The sequence below is a fragment of the Meleagris gallopavo genome, chromosome 1, assembly GCF_905368555.1.
Source record: "Meleagris gallopavo chromosome 1, MGAL_WU_HG_1.1, whole genome shotgun sequence".
NCBI classification, from domain to species: domain Eukaryota; kingdom Metazoa; phylum Chordata; class Aves; order Galliformes; family Phasianidae; genus Meleagris; species Meleagris gallopavo.
The window spans coordinates 95,364,013-95,385,262 of NC_139404.1; the positions used below are offsets into that span (position 1 = coordinate 95,364,013).

Sequence of the window (21,250 nt, forward strand, 5' to 3'; positions counted from 1 at the left end):
TCACAGTACCCAGCCAACAGGCCTGTAAGCAGTTTTAAATCTATCTGTAACAGTGACATGGAGATTGCAATAAGAAATAGGTATTACCAGCTTCCTCTGCTCCTCATCGTGCAAAAGGATTGATGTTATCCTTCAGTTCTTTCTTAAAGAGCCAGTATACTTGTAGAAAATTATTAATTCCCCTCTGATGGCTATAATCATACAAACAGGCTTAGAAGATCCTTTCATATTTAGTAACAAGTAGGAATCAGTACACGATAAAATACTTGAGCAGTCAAGTAAATTTGATTCTACTCATTTTTCTGGAGACATCTACTTTGCCATATGTGTGCTCAGAGATTTTGCTATTTACGCATTAGAATGACATATTTAAAATAGTGAATTTCATACTAGCGATGCAGATGGAGGAAAGAATGATCTTGGAAAATTATACAGTGGAAAGACTGGTGTTGGAGGGTAGCATGTGAATTGGAAATCCTAAACGAAGCAGAGGAAAAGAATATAAGAAAGAAGACAGAATGGGAAAACCAGAAAGACTTGTTTGAAAAAGAAGGAAGGTTGGGATAATCTGAGGAAAAGCTGCAATATAAAGACAAAGAATAGCAGCTAATAGAAACATTAAAATGTTTAGATAGCATTTCATTGATACTAATAAATAAGAAACGTGTTATAGTTTTCAAAGTTGATGCCATTTATTTTAATGAAATAACTTACTGGCCCCTCCACTCCTCTATTTATGCCATTCTCTTGCTGGCAGATTAAGATATTGGAATGTCTGCTTACACAGTTTATTTTAAGCTCTATCATACATACACATATGCACAGAAAAGTGCTTTGATGACTGTTTATGAGATAAGGAATTTGGAAAAAGGAGTGGATAAGACAGCAGTGGAGGAGCAGAGAGATGGAGGAGACTCAGAGCATAGAGGAGACATATTCAAGAGGCATCAATCTTGATATTAGAAGCTCATTAATTCTCAGCCTATTTTCAGAGTCTCTGTGGAGATTTACCATATGTGTCAGCTACACAGCCGTGGAGCTCAATTAGAAATGTTTTCCAACTACTAGTCTAAACTACCACTGGAAAGCCTTATCATTTTCAACAAAGTTTGATGAGCAGGATAGCCTTTAACAGCAATGTTTTGTGTACTAAACATTGCAACTGGCCTTTTATGCTTCTCATAGCACTGCTGACAGATGAGTCTGATTATCATCCTAGATCCACCTTACTGACATGCATTTGGACAACAAAGACAGCAACTGAACTGGAAAAAAAAGTTCTGGGAAAAGTAATCAAAGACAAATTTAAAACTTCAATAGATTTTCCTGGAAATTTGCCCACAAAGCATATTGTTTACATATCCATCTCCATCCAGAAGTTTGAAAGCATATCCCAGGATGCCTGCTGTTAATGTTACAGCCTTACCCTAGCCAGATTTCTTGCAAAGCTTCTGGATAATCTAGGCCAAGACTAATTTGTCAGTGCCAGGTTGTATGATGATTTATGACTATAGCTGAATGAGTCTCCCTAACTAGTTGTTTTGAACTGAAGCCATTCTAAATTTCTAGCTGGCAAAGTGGATGCAAGCTTAGAGATTCTAAAATTGTTTATTGAGTTTCCAGATGTAATCCACATCAATAACTTCTGCAGTTGAAGGAAAAATTTGGAAGAGAAAATATTAAACTTTTTAAAGCCACATCACACATCAATAAGCATAGTATATCACGGAGGGAGTTAGGCTTGTATAGGAAATGTGAGAAATCTGAGTTCGAATTTTATTTAGTCAGATTTTTTCATGTCACACAAGTATGAAACATCTAAACATACACCCAAGATAAGCCTGTAAAAACAGCAACAGTTGTCTTAACATGAACATAAAATTGGGCAACCTATAAATAATTCTCCTTTTGTAGGGTGAACAGTTATACTCTGATTTTCCTTATCCAAATAGCAAAGATGTTATGCGTGATGTGTAGAAGAGGCTCAAAGAACAAAATCATATCCACCCTCATTCCATCTACCCTCAAAAAGAAGGATAACTGGGGGTAAGAAAATCACAAATAGCGAATCATAGAATCACTTAGTTTGGAAAAAAGTCCAGTAAAATCAAATCCAACCATCTACCTAACACTACCAAATCCACCACTAAACTACACATCCACACATCTCTTAAATAACTCTGGTGGCTCTACTACCCCCCTGAGCAGCCTATTCCAATGCCTAACTATCCTTTCCAGAAAGAAATTATTGCTAATATCCAATCTAAATATCTCCTGGCATAACTTGATGCTGTTTTCTCATGTCATCACATGAAAATAGTACCGAAATAAAGATGAATTACAAATGTCAGAGGGCAGACTGAGTACAAGAAATTTAAGAGTAGTTATTTGAAAAATGAATGACATAAATAAAGAAAGTCCAAGCAGCTTGGATGAGCAACATGGTATAGATGTTGTATTCATTTCTTCTTTGGACTGTTTGAGTAAGATAGTACTTCATGTGTAAGAAAGGATAAGGATCAAACCCTGTATGTCAGTGAATTAATGCCTCTATCAATAAGATTCTCTTAAGGAAATATTAATTTGTTTTGTTCTGAAAAAGGAACTTCTTCCTGGAAAGCTATGAGTACTGGAAAAAAAAAAAAAAAATCAAAATGAAAAAGGAAAGATATTTTCTTATAGAAGCATTATCTAAAAGGAATGTTTCCACCTAATTCATCCTGGCCTCTGCTCAACACAGCCATCCAGGAGTGCTTTATCAGCACGATTATGTAGATAGTGAACTACACCTCAATCATGATGAACCTGTCTATTGCAGGGGGAGGGACGAGAGGAAAAAAAAGTAGAGGAACAAAGAAAAACAAAAAAAAAAACAAATATGTTATTAGTGCTGCTTCAATATCAGAGGATCCACTAGCAGGTCAAAGCTGTAATAATTTCATTTCAGAGTAATAAAATCAATACTGAAAAATGGTGAAACAACAGCTAACGTGGCTGTTTCAGATGTTATGATACCATCATAGCACAGTAGCCTTATTATTTATTGTACTTCTTCCTAATATGCCTGACCACCTGTGGCAATTGTTTCTGAATCTGCACAGTCAAAACCTTAAATTAAATCTAACAAACACAAAGTGTTTTGAGCTAACTTGTCCTCCCTTCACACTTGTCCATTATGGAGTGACCTACTCTTTTCACATCCTGCACAAGTCACATCTCTGTAGATTGTGTTTACTGAAAGCTGATTGTTACAAACGTTGACATTCGACAGGTTTATATACCAGGGAATTAAAATAAGAAGAATCTGACAAAGACATTGTAAATAACATGAGAGACCCTTACTATACCTCTACGTTGTATGAACACAGTGGAAAATTAATTTACTCAGCTTTCAGAGGCTTTTGTAGTGCTCAGTTTCCATTGTATGAGTGTTATTAGAAGTGCAAACACATAGCTGGAGTTATAATGTCAAAGTCATTCATATTATAACAAGGTTTCAGATGCTCCATAATGAAGACTTCATCAGAGAGTGAAAATTATTGGCTCCTTAGTTGATGACTTTTACAAAAATCTTAAGAGTAGATAGTTTGCCAGCTGGATTAATCTGCCTATGCACAGCCATTTATGAAGCTCTGAAATTTTACCACTGGCAACAATGCAATTGTTGAAAAAACTCCAAGAATATTGAGTTTGATGATAAACAATGGTCTGCTAAATAGAGACATGCTGTCCTGACAGCTCTGCTTCAACTGTATGGTATGATATGTGCCAGCAAAAGCAAAGAACACACTCTGTAGCATCATAAAACTGCTTCCAAAAATGAGCACCCTGCAGCTATTAGAAACTGCGTGAGAATCACCAAATGTCAGCCTCATGCTCAATAACACTCAATTTAATAAATGGATTTAAGACAGTGAAGAACACAAGATGCTTCAGAATACCCTTAAGACTATGATGATAATATTGAGTCTTTGAGAGAGAAAAGCAATGCTCATCATAAAAAAAGGGAGCATTTTGTTTCATTTTAGTTCCTTGGGACCAATTAAAAGCATTCTGTCATTATTATTGTCAGCAGTAGGAACAGTGTACGAACTATAATCAATTTACTGATACATCCTATTATTGATGGTCAGAGGCCTGCTCTGAAAACAGCCCCACATTATCCTGGTACTTAACATTGGTTATTAATGTTGTTATTTTTTTGTTGGTGGTGTTTTTGGGTTTTGTTTGTTGGTTTGTTTGTTGTTTTTTAAGATAAAATCTCATTTTTTCTGAGACAGCTGCTTACATTTATCCAAATCTAAAGGAAAAAAAGGCAGTGGGAAAAAGTATTTCTGTATATCGGCTGATCCACAGTGTGCCAAAGAACTGGCTGGTAAAATAGAATTATTTTTTTCTATGGAAAGCTGTTGTTGAAATTTTGCAGGTTATCTCATTCTTCCCCTCTATTTTTTTTCTCTTGACCTCCACTCCCATGGCTGCTCTGCCTCTGAGTGTGTCCAGGGAGAGAGAGGTGGTCAGGGACATCAGCAGAACAAAGACCTACATCAAACATTTCCCAGCTTATGCAAAGTAGAGACCAAGGCAAAGGCAATTTCAAGTGCTTACTGAAGGATGCTGAATTTGCCTGGCTTTTGTTAACATTTTCTTTTTGCAGCCGTGCTGCTGCTGTTGCTAGAAAAGCAAGTAGGAATAAAACTTGTGGCACAAATTCTATTTATTTGTCCGAGTTCCTGATTAAAGCAATTCAGTTTTAAAGAGAAGTTTCATCGCTTTGATGGCTGCACTGGGAATATTACCAAATGTTATAGTTATATGATGAAATTAGTTAAAGAAAAGCTAGCTGGACAAGTACTGAAATGTTTTACTCTCAGCTGAAGTATAAAGGCTGCTACTTAGCAGAACTCAAAGGTTTGGTGCTTTTACTATTAATTTCTAGCTTCTAATTAGCATCTATGAAAGTCATGGCTCCTAAATCCCCCAATGAAATCAGAAGTGTAATACATTGGCAACAAAAAGCTGAAACTGTTGTCTGCTTACACTCATGGGCCTGTACAAGACCAAAAGGAATACAGAAATATGAAAAGAGAGTTCAGGTGGTTCTTTCAGTATTCTTAGTGCTTGTGAAAACACTTTGAATTTGGGTAATTGGGCATCCTGATTTAGTGCCTGGTTTAGTGGCTGATAACCCTGCCCACTGCAGGAGGTTGGAACTAGATGATCTTTGATGTCCTTTCCAACCCAAATCATTCTATGATTCTAACTCTCCAAAGTCCCAAAAACCCATATGAATGATGACAGGCAAAATTTTCAAAGCTTTCTGTTTGGACACAGGTTTTATATACACTAATATTCATGTAAAAAAAAAAAATAATAAAAATAAGAATATATTTAAATGTCCCAAGGCTGTACGGTACACAGAACAGAAATCTGGTCTTTGGAAGTGCTAAGATCCACTACTGCACTACAGAGATTATCCCAACAAATCTAATACTTTATTTTTATTAAAGAAAAGCATAAAGTATTATCACTGATTTCACCAGACCCCAAAACTTACTTTCAGGCTGTCACTATTTAGAGTTACTTATTTGTTCACAAGTTTTATGGCACATTCTTTTGCTGCTACTAAAACGTGCACACTGAGTCAAAGACCAACCCATGGCACAGCAGACACAGACTATTACACATGGCCTTAGTCCTGCAAGTGTGATCATCCACCCTGAGTTTCTCAGGCTCAATGTGCAGGGTTAAAACACTCAAATCTAGATTCAGCAATGGCTCTCACTTCCTTAGAAATGCTCTAGAGGCACCCAGTGACCTATTTTAAACCTCAAACTCTACACAGATCAAACACAAAAATGAACTTGTAGAAATCTCTAAGTCTGATGCTTCTGAGACAGCTTTCTCGGCAGAGAAAGACAAAAATAGAAACGCTTCATCGTATGCCTAACAACAAGACAGAAAATATGCAGATAAGCTCACTGCCTGATGGGGAAAAAGAGAATAAGGAAGATGGGGTTGGGTAGGCTGCAGCTAGCTTTAAGCTTGTGGCATGAGTGTAAATGGAAAGTATTTGTGTATCAGAATCTGTAATTCTGTGGACTTGGGGACTGGAGAAGGAAAAAGAAAGGAGATATTCATTTTAAATACAAACTGGATCGAGTGAGTGTCATTTTAAGACGAGAAGGGACAAAGAAAGGCCTACAACAGCTCAGGAGAAGAAAGCATTTCAAGCAATTGGTGATTAATTGTACTCTGCTATGCCACATCTCTTCTATTAAACCACAGATTGCCAAATCTGTTTCCTAATTGTTTTTGTGCTTCTCAGACTTTCTTTTGTCTTGCATAGATGTAGGAAATTTCTATGCCATCAATATCTCATTAAGGGGTCTGGGATGTGAAATGCCTTGTTTTGGTTTTAATTTTATTTTCCAGGCTTTTTGCTGCATTTTATGAAATGGCATTTTTTGTTTGCTTGTTGCGGTCCATTTGTTCTCTGGCATTGCCTTTCCGCAGGTTATAGCTTTATTTGTTTCTTCGCCTGTTGGCACTTGAGGTGTATGCCAATTATTGTTACATGCTTTGCCATTGCTACCTATTGCTCTTCATTTCCCTAATGACAGTCTCATCTGAATGCTAGTGCCTGCTCAGGTTGTACATATGTAGATAGCAACTTCAACTCATCTGTGAGCTTTTATTTTTATTCCCTCCCTCCCCCTTCTCCTACTGCAGTTTGCTTTAGAGTTGTATTCATGAGGAAAGGAATACAGCTGCATGCTTTCTGCCTAGGGCGAAATCCTGCTACCACTTGTGCAAGTAGCAGCTCAGAGGAAAAAGGAAGGGCATTCACACAAATAGCTAATCAAAGGGTTTTTAATGATACTCATTAGGAAAGAAATTCATTAACAAGCCAGCACAAGAACATTCCCTGAAGCAAGAGTGATGCTATTGGTCACATCGAAGTCCCCACCTGACTAACACCTTTATTGCTGTTAATAGTAAGGCCAAGTCAGCAGCAAAATCAGTTGCATTCAGTTCCTGATAAAGAAAAATAAATAAATAATGACACCAGCAAAATGCAGTCACTGAAGCTGGATACAGGCCTTTCATAGGGTTCGGTTGTTTAGCACTGACCGTGCCTTTGAATTCATACAATTTTACATTTCCCACCCATCATTGTCTCCCTCTCTCTTCACGTTTCTTTTGATACCCACTCTGACACCCATGGCAGTGGTGCACACGTGCTCCCCATAGCCCAGCCCAACAGCATCACAACCTCGGATGGGTCTGGTGAGCTCTCTCCCAGTAGAAGTCCTCAGAAGGACACCTCAAGGGAAGGCACAGTGGGAGCTGTGCTGAACTGTAGGCAAGTGCACAAGGCACTGATCCAGGCACACTGTGGCACGCACCTACTGCTTAGCACAGTCACAGCCTCTCAGCAGAGATGTTTCCAACTTGAATCGCCTCTTTGTGCTCACACCATTACTTACCTACAAAAGAGATCCTGTATTTTTTCTGCCAATTCATTCCTAGAGATTAGCATTAGTATCTTGGGATGCTCATTTGCTCTGTAAAAATTAGGTTTTTAAATAGAGCGAACCAGAAATCTCACTTTTATTGCAGTACTTTGATAGAGCAGAGCTGTTTTTAGAAAAAAATTGGAGCGAGCCTCCTCCCGGTTGTTATACTCATGTAATTGCTACAGCCTGATACATGAAACTGAGCTTCCCACTCATGCTTAGAGCAAGATCTCCATTTTGCAAGGACAGAGCAAGTTCTATTCTACATTTTTTCTGCCAAAGGAGGTCAATTAAGTTTAATTGGCTCTAATTAACACTTGCTCAAGCTGTTATATTCTTTACCTGCATTCGAGTGGCCCTCCAACTGCTGCACAATGGATTCCTGCTTTTGAACGCAAACAAGAATTACTAATGGCATCCTTGAAGGCAAAAGGTGCAGTGATCATCACAAATGGGGAGCAAATATCGGCACAAACAGCTGCAGGCCTTTTTAGAAAAAAAATCCCAAACATTTAATTCCCTGTCTGACTTTGACCAATTGAAGTGAATGCAACTGTGGACCTTGCTGTTGATAGTTGTAACACAGAAAGTACACAAATGTAAGTATTCTCTAATGTCATAACTTATTCAATGCTAGAGAATGGGGGAGGGAAAGTTTAGCAGCTTGTGAGAAAGAAAGTCCGACGGTAGCTAAGAAAAGATACCCAAGAAAATGAAATAAAATCAAAACAAAACCAAGCACGTACATCTCAAATGCTTTGTTTTCTATGATTTTTTTGAGGATTGTTTTAAAAGGTTCATGTTGAAGTGACAAGGTTTTTTGTTGTTGTTGTTGTTTTTCATTGTGCTGCATAGATTGGAACAACAACCTCACTGGCCTAAATGTCAGCATATGCAATTTCAGTCCTTGGATCATGTGGTGAGAGGCAGGCATTGAATCGAGGATGGTCTGTAATAGACTGAATGAGGAGTCACAAATTAGAAAAGACACTGCTATACTGTGGCATGCTGTAGACAACTAGAGCTGAGGTTTTCCCGGGTGTAGCTGTACAGTCAAACAGAGGCAGAGAGTAAGATAGTTCTCACACCAATGCCAGAGCTCAGAGGTAGCTCTCCCCACACACCCAGTAACTGTCCACATTCATAGCACACAGGCACAGCCCTACATCTCCTCTGGGTCCCACCAAGTATTTTCAAGCCATAGCTATTATTTTGGGTTTGGAAGCAGTCGGCAGGGTGAGAGGTTCGTCTAACAAAAGCTGGGAAACAAAGTAGAAAGAGCAAAGTGGTTGGATGCCACCACTCTTCTGTGCAATGCGTGCAGAGCCTTGATGGCCAAAGACTGCTTGCTAGCCAGCATTTTTTTCCTTCTAGCTCCCCTGCTAAATTTCCTAAAAATCATCAATCATAAAAACAAACTAATAATAATAATAAAAAAAATAGTGCATAAATAGTAGAAAAAGAGTTGCCTGTATTTAAAAAATTCCTGCCAGAATCTCCCCCAACCTGAGCATCTTTCCTCTGTCAATTGTGAGGACTCTTTCCCAGCCCACCCTCCCACATCTTTTCTCCTGACTGGCAATGCATAAGCCAGCATAGTATTATTTTAAACAGTCATGTCTTCCTTTTACATTGGCTTATTGTTAAATCAATATACTTAAAATATTCCATGCTTTTTTTTTTCTTTTTTTTCTTTTTTCTTTTTTTTTTTTTTTTTTTTTTTTTATTTTTTCCCCAGGGAACACTGTTTCCGTGGCATTTCAGAAATTTAATCAAAAGGTTAACTGACCTGGGTAAGGACTTGAGAAATAACAAAAAATAAATGTCTGTTTGCATCACTGATATGGCAGCAATACACCACTGAAGTACATGGAATAATTTATTAATCAATTCTTCAGCCCTCCCATATTTAAAATTGAGCATATGTTCAAGCAAAGATTGAGAAAGTTTGATGTAGCATCTATGTATACATCCTGGGGATACCCTATTCTGGGTTGGCAGTCACTCCACCAGTACAAGACCCCCCAGGTCAGGGGGTGCTCAACTACTGAACACAGGTTTGTACATGTATACTAGATTATGGGCTTTAACGCCATATGTTTGCAGCCCTTATTGTATACTGACAGAGTATGTATGCAAATGGAGGCTGTATCACTAGAATAGCTGTATCAGTGTAATTACATTGGTACAACTATTCCCAACGTGGAGAAGAGCTTCATGAGAAATCCCTATGGCAGATGATGTTTCCCATGAGCTATTTATAAGATAGCTATTAACACAGTTCAAAAACAGGGTATAAAATGATCCTTGTTACCTGTAAGTGGACAGTGATGATTATAGTTCAGTCTATGTTATTATTGCCTGATTGTTACCAGTTTGGATTTTCACATATTGACTCCTTACTCAAGGTATTTTAACATAGATTTGAAATGTGAGTATGTTTTATTTTTTTTTTCCCCAGTAAATATACAATACACACTTCAACAGGACTATTAACCAACTTTTTATGCCAATTAAACTTTGCTGCACTAACAATACCAATGAAACACATTAAGAGGTCATACTTTTTCGTGAACAAACTGTAGCCAATAAATATTTTTTTAAAAAACAAATTAAAAAACAATTCTAAGTGCTGCCACAACATCCCTTTTCTTTAAACACATTATTCACAATAAATGTTTTCCATTTTTTTAAAAAAAAGGAGAATTCTTCTTTTAAAATAGTAAATTAAATGGCATTTTAAAAAATATGTACTGTGGTTCATTGGAAGTACACTGTATAGAAAAGAGAGAAAAAAAAGAAGAGACATCACCTGTAAGATTATGGAGACACTTTGCGATACACAACAACACACTTTATGTAATATTGTAAGCAAATTATTAATGAACAAAAATGTACAGAAGCAGATGGACAAGTTAGTGAATATCATGGTACTGCACAGCTTTAATACTGACACACATTTACTTTCCAGTAGAAGAGATAAAACACATATTTGAAAGTAATTGGGATGGCTTCATCGACTTTTAATGATACTGAATTTTAAGTAGGATATAGTGAGTAAGGTGTTCCACCAAAGCTCAGCACAAGCTTTCAAATTAACAGAACTATTTCACTGGTGACTAGTTGAACTTTTTTTTCAGAGAATTCAATTTGAATTGTACCCTGAATAATCTTCTTTTCATATAGTAATAACAAAGTAAAAAACCATACATATGTATATATGATGCCTTCTTTATCTTGCTTGAACAATTTTGCACATTTTTAAATAATGGTTTTAACTATAGTGATTAAACAAGCAGGTAAATTACATGTACTCATTGGTCACTTATATAGATAAACACATTCATTTCTCTCAACTCTTTTTGTAACCTGCTAAATAACAGTCTTGACCTTAAGGAAGTTAACTATGATTTTTTTAATATTTGATAGTGCTGAGTTATAGCTGATGGCTGTCGTGTTTTATCTTATCATGGAATAAGTTAATGACATGAAAAGCAACACATATTTAGCATTGAAATTTACTCTTCTAAAATTCTGCCATTACTAAAAGTGTCCTTAATACTGGTGAGCTCCAAGGCAATATATAAAACAACATAGACTGATTATATGAAAAAGGTATTCAAATGGAAAAATGTTCATGGTCAGAAATAGACTAACAGAAATAAGCTATAGGATGCAATATTTAAATTAAGCAAATGAGGGCGATACCTATATACAACATTCTAAGAAAAGTTTGACAATTCAATCATTGAGATTTGAGAGGTACAGAAGATTTGGACAAAGTAATGAAAACTAATGAAGAGACAGGATGTTGTCATTAATGTCCACTTACAGACTTTGGTTTATTCAAAAAGTGTATAAACATGCATTATTTCCTCATTATAGTAGGGTGTGAAGCCACTCACTAAAAAAACAGTTCAAGGATTTTCTTTGCTTGTATCCAACTTTTTGAATGTATTGCATCGCAGAAAATATTCCTAAAACAATAATTTGACTGTTACTGTCCTTCCAAACACTAAAAATTTAGTGAAATCAACTTCAGCTCTCACAGACTTCAGGTAACAGAACACAAAGGTTTCTCTAGACTGCATCAAAACAATTAATGTCATGAATTTCAGTGGTGCAGCTCTATTTACTATTGTACTGTACATGTATTGGAAAGATGAAATAAAATACTCTGACATTTAGTTTTTTTCAGAAGCAGCCTGAATAAGTTTTAATAATAGATTGCATCCTTAACTACTCAATAGGTATTCCTTGAGTTTATACTGTTTGTTTCTTTTGGGAAATTTCTGACTTACATTTTGGGTTGCAGAAATTAATGATAATAATTCTTTCAAAACTGCAATATAAAACAGCTTTAGTGAAACACCTTAATTTCTTTTGTTTGTAGCAAGGTTTGTTTTTCTTTACCTTTACTTAATGGCATTGGATGGCTAAAAACAGATACTAAAGGGAATCATTCTAGTGAAAGGGTCTAGGCCATCTCATGCTACTGTTAATTTTCATATTCACTCTTTAAACTCAAACTTCCAACTTCTGACCCCTTCTTAAATAGGAAGAGCAACTATGTTGTCTGCTTTTATAAGATTTAAATCTGTTTCTAATGTCTTTACTGACATCATTTTTGCCTGTCACTTTCTCATTTCTACACCCCAATGGAAAACCATCTAACATACTCCTTTACATCCAGCATTATCCAAAGTAGCTTACAGTACGTAAACTTTCTTCAAACACATTCAGTCTCTTTTTTTCTTCATGTCATGAGGAGTAGAGTTTTGTGCTTATCACCAAATAAAATTGCAGTGCAAACTTTAAACATAAAAGTTACACAATTAAAAGTTAATATATGGCACCACAGCCTATTAATTCACATATAGTACAACAGACCAATAAAAACAGACATGAATATGAACATAGCTAAAAAGAAGGTGAACTTGCATAGCAATGCAACAAAAGAAATTATATACAGAAGGAAATTCTTTCCATCCTGGAGGGTGATTTTTTTTTTTCTTTTTGTATACTCCTGACAAGGAATATTTTAAGGTGGATGGTGTATAAAGAGAAGAACACAAGTATCTGTGGGATATGTGTGGCTGTGTGTCTTTACATTGCATTTACAGTTCTTTTAATAGTACATAAATAAAGAAAATGTTCATTGCACTGTTTAGTGTCATCACTTCCATGAGTTCAGCCCTGATGGCCCATCAGAGCAGCTTGCAATGTGTCTTCTCAACTACTCTATAGAGAGAAACAGAGAGAAAGAGATTGTAATAAGGTGAAAAACAAACAAACAAACACACAAAACAAAGCCTATGTCAATATCAAAGCAGTGCAGGACAAATATTCAGTAGGTTTGGATAAAGGAGCTAATTGCTTCTAAGATGAAAATCAGTGGATGCTAAAATTCAGCACTTACCAACATCATATCTGAAATACCTCATTTTGGGGTTTGTGCACCAGAATCTCTTACAAGCTGCTTGGCAGTAACAGTAGGTGGGTAGTTACAGAGGGTTGATTGCAGCAAATAGGAGACAGAAGTGCCAGCAGTTGCATTGCTTGAGCTAGTTTAGATCGTGGTGTACTACTTCAAGCAAGAGACTCAAACCTTTCGGCATCAAGTACCACTGTCATGCATGCAGCATTAACATGGTTTTAGGAAAGATTTAATAGGTACAGAGTGATGACAACAGAAAAAAAGTTTGGAAAATAATTCCTCTGGCCTGGGAAACTGGAATTTGCAAATAAGAAATTGGGCTACATAGCTAAAAAACAGGACCTCCATCTATGGTCAAGAAGAGCATAAAATTTTGCAACAAGCAACAGAAGGCTTAGGAAAAGGCATCACATCCTTGACATCAATTTGCCCAGCAAGTTTAGCACTGTTTCGTTCACTCCTCTGAGAAAAGACCCCAATGGCATTTCTATGACAAATACATTATACTTTGCCAAGAAAATTCTAAATTATTAGAATCTCTGTTCAATTTTGCCAATGTTTTTATTCTCACTAGCATTACACATTTAAAGATGTAATAAGTAGATAATCTTGGCATGACTTAGATCTGAACTGGTCCAAGTGAAAGAGTATATGAACTTAACTTGTTGTCACTGGAAAAATACTACAGAAGGCAATAAGAATAAGGGTAAAATTTAATCTGGTCATCACACTGAAATTCATTCTCTCTTCACAATGATTTATAATTTGTCTTTTTTTTTTTTTTTTTTTTTCTCTATTTGAGAATTTTAACTGTAGCTAGAGATAAACTTACATAATTCACCAGTAAACTGTCCTTGACTGTTTGATCCCACATAGCCTACATCGAGAAGGTCACTGGCATTGCGTTGGTGACCTCCTCGCAAGACTTCACCTTTTCTAGGTCCGGTGGATCCTTTAGAAGAAGCTGTTCCTGAAGAGCTGTGGCCGCCAGGGGATGGGAAGTTGGGTTTACTATATGGTACCAGCGCCTCTTCTAAAAAAAGCAAAACAAACCAAAATCAATACTCTAGGTATAAACAAACTATTCTGATCTGGACATCATATTCATTCCCTGCCTTCAGGTATATGTCTTTTGTCTTCCTTTATAGCATGACAATTTTACCAAACAAAATACGCAACTCAGTGTTGTACACATAGACATAGAAACTGGCTAGAGCTTAATCTTGCTTTCGTGTAAACTCGTGTTAGTTTGTATTAATTATAAAAAGCCTATATTCATTATGAAGTAATACATGACAAATTGTTGATTGTTTAATAAAAATAAATGCACATACAATTTCCAAAACAATGCAGCTATGATTAGATTTTTGCTTCAAGCCTATAAGAATATGCTTTTTCCTTTTCTTTAGTTTAAATTATGGTAACATTACCTCAATCAATTTAGATAAAGAATTGCAATATCAGCTAATTTAATTAGCTTCCAGCAGCTCAGTAATTTCTAACGATGCAAAGTACACTGAAGTTTTTTTTTAACTGACTGTGAATAACACTGAGACATACTATACTATACATAACGTTGGTAGTTGTAGTATTTCGGGTGAGTAAATCTTCCTGCAGCTTGTTTCATGTTCCATTATGAGCAAAAGGCTTACTTTACTCATTTTGCCTGTTCCTTAGTGAAGATCTGTTATAATGAACTGCCTGCAAGAACAGGATTAATGCTCAATAAAGCACAAGACTAAATATATTCACATAGCATCAAGTAAAATGAGACATCTCATCTGATTAGAGTTTTTGGGAGATATTGTAATAATCTTGACCTAAGAGGCAAAGCAGCAGCACTGATTTAACACTGAAATAGAAGCACTATTTTCTTTGCTGGATATGATCCACTTTTGCTGTCTCAGAAGTTAAGAAGGAGACATTGCTAAATATAGTTCAATGCAAGAAAGAACTGAAATATACATCCTTAACAAAAATAGAAAAATTGCTACTTCTGAATCAGTGGGTATCTCCTCCTTGAATGTTGGTGGTTTTTTTTTTTTTTTTTTTTTGGATGTTATTTTTGAAGTGAATCTGGGATAAAGGTTTTTTTTTTCTTTTAATTTCTCATTTTCCATTGTTTTTACTATTAAGGAGTCTGACTGGAAAAAATACGCTTTCTTTGGAAGAGGACAGAATCACAGAAAAAAAACTAGGTGGGGATGGTTGGAAAGAAAGATAGATATGCTCTTATTTTCATTAATGAAGCCTTTGCAAAGGCGGCAATAGTGGCATACAATTAACTTAGAGAAATGATAAATAAGAACATATTTGTGGTGGAAATGCAAATTACCTTTGTGGAGGAAACAGAAGTTTAATTCTTTGTGTCAACTAACACAAGCGTGTAGGATACAGGAATTCCCCATATGTTCTCCTATTGAACAGAATCTTTTCATAAGGTAAATCTGTTGCAGAAGAGGGCAAACACCCAACTTCCTTCTCTGCCAAACTATCTCCCTATGGTCCTGTTGAAGGAACCAGAATATTTGCACTGCAGGACATTAGGGTATTATCAGTGTTTTGTGCTATGACTGTGCTGTCCTTGCTGAAATGTAAATAATTGCTTAAAAGACATAGTAAAATGTCATTTAACAGCCAAAGCCTCTTAAATTATGTTACCTGATCTTTATATACAAACTCTAACAACAGAATCAGATGCAAACCTGATTTCCAAAGGCTGGCTGAAATACAGAACAGCTTGCATTAAAGCAGCAATAAAACAAGCAGCATAAATCAGCTTAGCAGAAAGCTGGATACATTTTTAGAGAATGGAAGGAAAAGTCACTAGCATTACAAAAGAGTTTGAAGATGACGTATATGGTCAACTGATTTGTTTTCCTGTTTTGTGGATTCAGGATAAGGCTTCCTTTGGGTTCAATGAAATATTGAGGAAAAAAATAACCATGAATAAATATGAAGTGCATTATCATTATGGAGCATATGGTGTGTTAAATTATCTGTTGTGCCCTCAGAAATAAATGCAATCCATAAAATAAACATTTGTGACATAAAATAAAGGCTAAGATTTTCATAACACTCTAGCACATGAAATGAAGGTGTCTGAAGTCCTTAGGCTAGACTTACTTTCATTGAGCAGTACTCAAAGCAAGTACCCATGCCTCAGTCTTGCAAAGAATATGAGGAGACATTGTCAATGCCTTTCTACATGAAAGACTGAGCCAAACTGAAGTTATAATTTCAACCTCTGCAAAATCTGGGTATGCATGTGTAGTAAGACGTTTTGATACCCCCCGAGATAACTAAGAGGCTTCTAATATTATCAAAACAATTGCAACCTGATCTAGCACTACTTAATGTAGAAGAGTAGCTGAGAATGTCCCATTTGATGTGCAGCATTCCACAGTTAAGCCATTACCAAGAACTCAGAGATGTTGTCTATTCAGAAAGCAGTCAGTGGAAACTTGGTTCCCAACATTATTCTTCTATTTGCCTTCAAACCAATGATCTTGCTTTCAAAATTTCACCCATAGCTTGGCAAGGTCCAAATAAGGCCCTCTAAAGTGCAAAATAGATATTTTGTGGAAGTGGATAGCTAATGATATCTCCCTTTGGAAATTATTGAAAAGTGAGAGAGAAAACTCTCTCTCATTAATAAAGGAAAAGGAATGAAGCACAAATAACATAATTAAAAAAAAATTGATAACATAAATAAGCATCGCATTCAAGAGCAGCCTTTTTCAATCTACCAGAGAAAAGGGTACAGAGCAAGAAAACTATAATGCATGAAGCTAGAATGGGAAGAAAGACATACCAGATGCGAAGGACTAAATCTCCCCCACCAGGAAAAAAACCATAACACCTACTGCAGCAATCCTCTCTAATGCATAAAGGACAAGTATTCACCCTGGTCAGCCTGTCCAGCCCTAAATTCATTGCTCAGGTGGGGCACTGGAATTGTCAAAAGAGATTTTTGTGTGTGTGTAAGGACAGATAAATGCAAGTCATGCAGTATAGGAAATTTACTACTTTACTATTAATTTAATACTCTCTGTGTCACAGAATAACAGATAACTTCTCTTTGTACTCTTAAAATTGGAGGAAAAGGAGAAGAGTTCTGGTTAAGAAGGTCAGACAAGCATACTTAATCTTTGTTCACAAAGAAATGAGTTGCATTAAATATATTGTGATATTTTGTGTATGTTTCCACAACTTGTACATTCTAGTTAAAATTGTCATTATGCTAAGTTAATTCGTAAGTCATTATGCCATTCAGCCACCTGGATGTCTGATGGGAAGGCAACATGGTGGGCTGCAAGCAATCCAGGAGACTCCTGGAGTCTGTTGAGGACAACTTCCTGGTCCAGGTATTGGATAGAGCAGCCTGAGGTGAAGCGTTACTGGATCTGGTGCTCACCAGTGCTGAGAAGATCATTAAAAGCACTGAAGTTGGAGGCAGTCTGAGCTGTAGTGACCATATCCTGGATGAGTTCCTGATCTCAAGGAATATGGACCTGGCAAAGCACAGACAGGATCCAGAACTTCAGGAGAGCAAGATTCTGGCTGTTTAAGGAATTACTGATTGGGATCCTCTGGGAAACTGTCCTTCAGGATCATAGGAAAAAAACAGAGCTGGCATCTCTTTAGGGACCTTTCTGAAACTACAAGAGCTCTCCATCTCCCAGCACAAGAAATCAGGCAGAGGACGCATGACGCTGGCATGACTGAGCAAGGATCTGCTCAGCCAGAAGAAATAGGCAAAGGACAATTTATCCCATCTGATAAATGAGAAGGGAGAAATGACAACTACAGACACAAAGAAGATTGAGGTACTCAATAAATTCTTTGCCTCAGTCTTCACTGGCAGTCAGGTCTGACATGCCTCTCACATCCCTGAACCTCTAGGTGGGGGTTGGGGATGCAATGTACCTCCCACTGTAAGAGCAGGGCAGGTCTGAAACCATCTCACGAGGCTGAATGTGTACAAGTCTGTGGAGCAAGGTGACATGCATCCCAGGGTCATGAAGGAACTGGCTGACATGCTTGCCGTGTTATTCCACCATATTTTAAAAATTATAGCTGTGACTGGAAAAAGGAAAACATTACTCCCATACTTGAGAAGAGGAGAAAGGAAGACCTGATCACTACAGACCAGCGAGCCTCACATCTGTGCCTGGGAAGATCACGGAGCAGATACTCCTGGAAGCTATGTTAAGACATATGTGAGACGAAGAAGTGATCCAAGGCAGCTAGTATGGCTTCACCAAGAGCAGATCTTGCCTAACCAATCTTGTGGCCTTCTGTGATGGAGTGACAGCATTGGTGAACAAAGGAAGAGCAGCTGGTGTTGTCTTCCTGGACCTCTGACATTGTCATACACTACATCCTTATCTCTAAATTGGAGAGATATGGATTTGAAAGGTGGACTATTCGGATAAATTGGTTGGATGGCCACAGTCAGAGTATTGTGGACAATGGCTTTATGTGCAGGTGGAGGCTGGTCACAAGTGATGTCCCCAAGGGGATATACTTCAGACCAGTTTTCTTTAACATCCTTCTCAATGACATAGACCATGAGATCAAGTATGCCCTCAGCAAGTTTGCTAATGACACCAAGCTGAACAGTGCAGCTGATACAATAGAATGGAGGGATGCCATCAAGAGGGACCTGGACAGCCTTGAAAAGTGGGCCCATGAGAACCCAATGATGTCCAACAAGGTCAAGTGCAAGATGTTGCACTTGGCTCAGGGCAATCCTCAATCTTCTCCCAATCTACAGACTGGGATGCTTTAATATGCTATGTGCTATTTTCTTTGAGGACTTTGCTCATTAAATCATGTCCCCATGACAGCTTTGCCAGCATTTTACAATTTTTCTAGAATGTCATTTATATTAGTGTGCTAAATTAACTAGGAAAATTAGCATTAGAATAAAGTCAGGAGGAAGAAGAATAGTACAAGTACATCTAGTGTCACTGGGGGAACTACATACAGACTTGAAGAAGCGGTGTAGCCCTAGAGGAAGATCATGTACTTTTTTTTAATTGTCTTTGAGCAATTCTCTTCTTGTATCACTTTAATCAGCACTGGGATAATATATGATTAGTGGACTAAAGAAAATCCCTAGTAAGGGGACTTGGAACAGCAGCTTTTACTTGCAGTCAGGCTAAGAGAAGTGATCTGCAAATAGCATGGAACTAAAACTACAGTTCAGTATTGCCTCCTTTACACATTTTTACAGACTTGAAATCCCCTTAAAAGACAAAGTCAGCACTCAACAATATGAGCAGGTCCTGTGCTGAATGACTGTGCCATCATCTTGCTAGGCCTAGGAGATGAACATAACTTTTGTCATATCCTCGAATAAGGAGAAGACAGTATTACAAATATAGCTGGAGGGAGTGTCGATAGTTCAGAAGGATCAGCCTTACTGCAAAGACATGCAAAAACGACTAGTGACAATTTAGATCCAGGTTGAAAGAACTAAAAAATATAGCCCTGTAGTCTAAATAAACACGTCTAATAGAAAATACTAAAAAAATTTCTTCCTTCTTCCCTACCTCCCTGAAACTGCTCCTGTTTCTCCCATGGCCATGCTTGACAACACTATTAATTGTCAAAACAATGCAAAGAATGCACAGAGTTAGGTTCTAATGAGATATCATTGTTGCAGGAGGAGAAGAACTTAGACTGCAAGCTCCCATTTCACCTTGCCTTCTTAAAAAATTTCTGTCATGAGCCCCAGCATTGCAGGAATGCAGAGATGGAGGGTGAACTTAGCCTCCTGCCAGCTACAGAAATCCTCAGCTGAAAAGCTTCAAGAAACATGGCCTGGGCTGGTGCAGCACACACGCACCTGATCCAAATGCTTGCTTGTGTTGGGCTTTCCTGAAATCCTCTTGGCGTTCTGCAGAGCTTATCCACTCCTGGGTTTGCCGCTGCCACTCTAGTGATGTCCTAGCTTGCCGGTCCAAGGAGCTCTTTGTGTCATCTACGCTGGGTGCATGCTGCCTCTCAAGAGAGCTTCCTTTCCTCTCTGCCGAGCCTCCACGCTGGCCCGGGCCTATTTGCTGCCTTAAACCCTGACCAGGCGGTGGGTCAGGTGGTGGTGGAAGATCTAAAAAACGTGAATAAGATTTAGATGAACTAATTTTTAATTGAAACAGAGCTTCCATTTGATGCTGAAAAGAAACGAACAATAAAAACGTCCCTCACAAACGGCTTGAATCACTTTATCTGCTGATTTTAAAAGGAAATTTCTTGTTAATCAGAAATTACTTTCCAATAGATTTCTAACTCAAGTTACTGAATTGCTAGCTCTTTCTAACTTCCATAATAATCAATAGACTCACTGCAAGTCCTGATTTACATTTCTAAGCATGAGATTTATTTTCCACAAGGTACACTCCATCTGCCTCTTTCAGTAACAGTGAACAATTAAGAAAGACTATGAAAACCAGATCTATGTCAACAGAGTAATTCTTGCCCATCATATTAGGGCTTGGTTCATCACTCCTATTTTTTGGGCTTCATTTTCAGTTTGAGGCTTACACCCACCATCTAAATACATGATTTTATCAAAATGTGTAAAATTCCACAGTATCTTGGGAAAAAAATTATTCACAAAAGTACTGTCACTGAAAAAGCATCAATACACCTATGGAAAATGTGTGTTAAAATGGAATCCCAAAGCAATGAGTGAACATTTTCTTCAAATACATTTTCAGTGTTCTCTCAAAACCTGTAGTCTTCACAGACACCAGGATGACCACTCTTAAGGTTAGCAGTCTTGCAAACATAACCAATCAACATGTAATTTCACATAAATGCTGAAAGACACTTGCCTGATCCCTCTATCCACTCTGATTCTTTTCAAGTTTAGGGCTTGGGTTACTGAGATGTTTGTAGAATTGATGGTGAAACTTCTAATCACATTTGTGGGGGTACTTTTTGTTGTTTAGTTTGTTACCAAAGCTAATTCTAGAACCTGAATAATGACAATTCTAACTGTAAGATTTCATGTAAACCATGTGATTGACTAGTAAGAATCAAGAAAATTCTTACATTCTTCAAAACAATCAAAATAGAGAAAAAAGTACTTTAAATATTCTTCCATATAGACTACTTGTTTTATACTTAGAAAACTTGTTTAATTCTGGCTTTGGGCAAAGCACAATCCAAATAAATTCATGCTACCTTACCAACTTCACTAACTCTGTATTAGTCTACACTAGATATGGCTATACCCTGTTTTCTGGCATTTTGTACTTTAGCTGAAGGTTCGTCAGGGAAT

At 37.2% G+C, this 21,250-nt stretch overlaps 1 protein-coding gene across 6 annotated transcripts in view; it reads right to left on the bottom strand.

Annotated features, from left to right (window-relative positions):
- Positions 1 to 6,855: 6,855 nt before the first annotated feature.
- Positions 6,856 to 21,250, bottom strand: part of ROBO2 (roundabout guidance receptor 2) — a 459,965-nt gene continuing 445,570 nt past the window's right edge. For 2 of the 6 annotated variants that reach the window (XM_019620124.3, XM_085241087.1), the window contains 3 exons: positions 19,814 to 20,074; positions 13,790 to 13,990; positions 6,856 to 12,761 (listed from right to left, as the gene is read on the bottom strand). In XM_019620124.3, coding sequence (XP_019475669.1) covers positions 12,760 to 12,761; positions 13,790 to 13,990; positions 19,814 to 20,074 — 464 coding nt within the window. In that variant the 3' untranslated portion in view covers positions 6,856 to 12,759. The remainder of the gene's footprint in view (positions 12,762 to 13,789; positions 13,991 to 19,813; positions 20,075 to 21,250) is intronic. The other 4 variants (XM_031556589.2, XM_031556590.2, XM_085241077.1 and 1 more) reach the window with 3 other exon arrangements.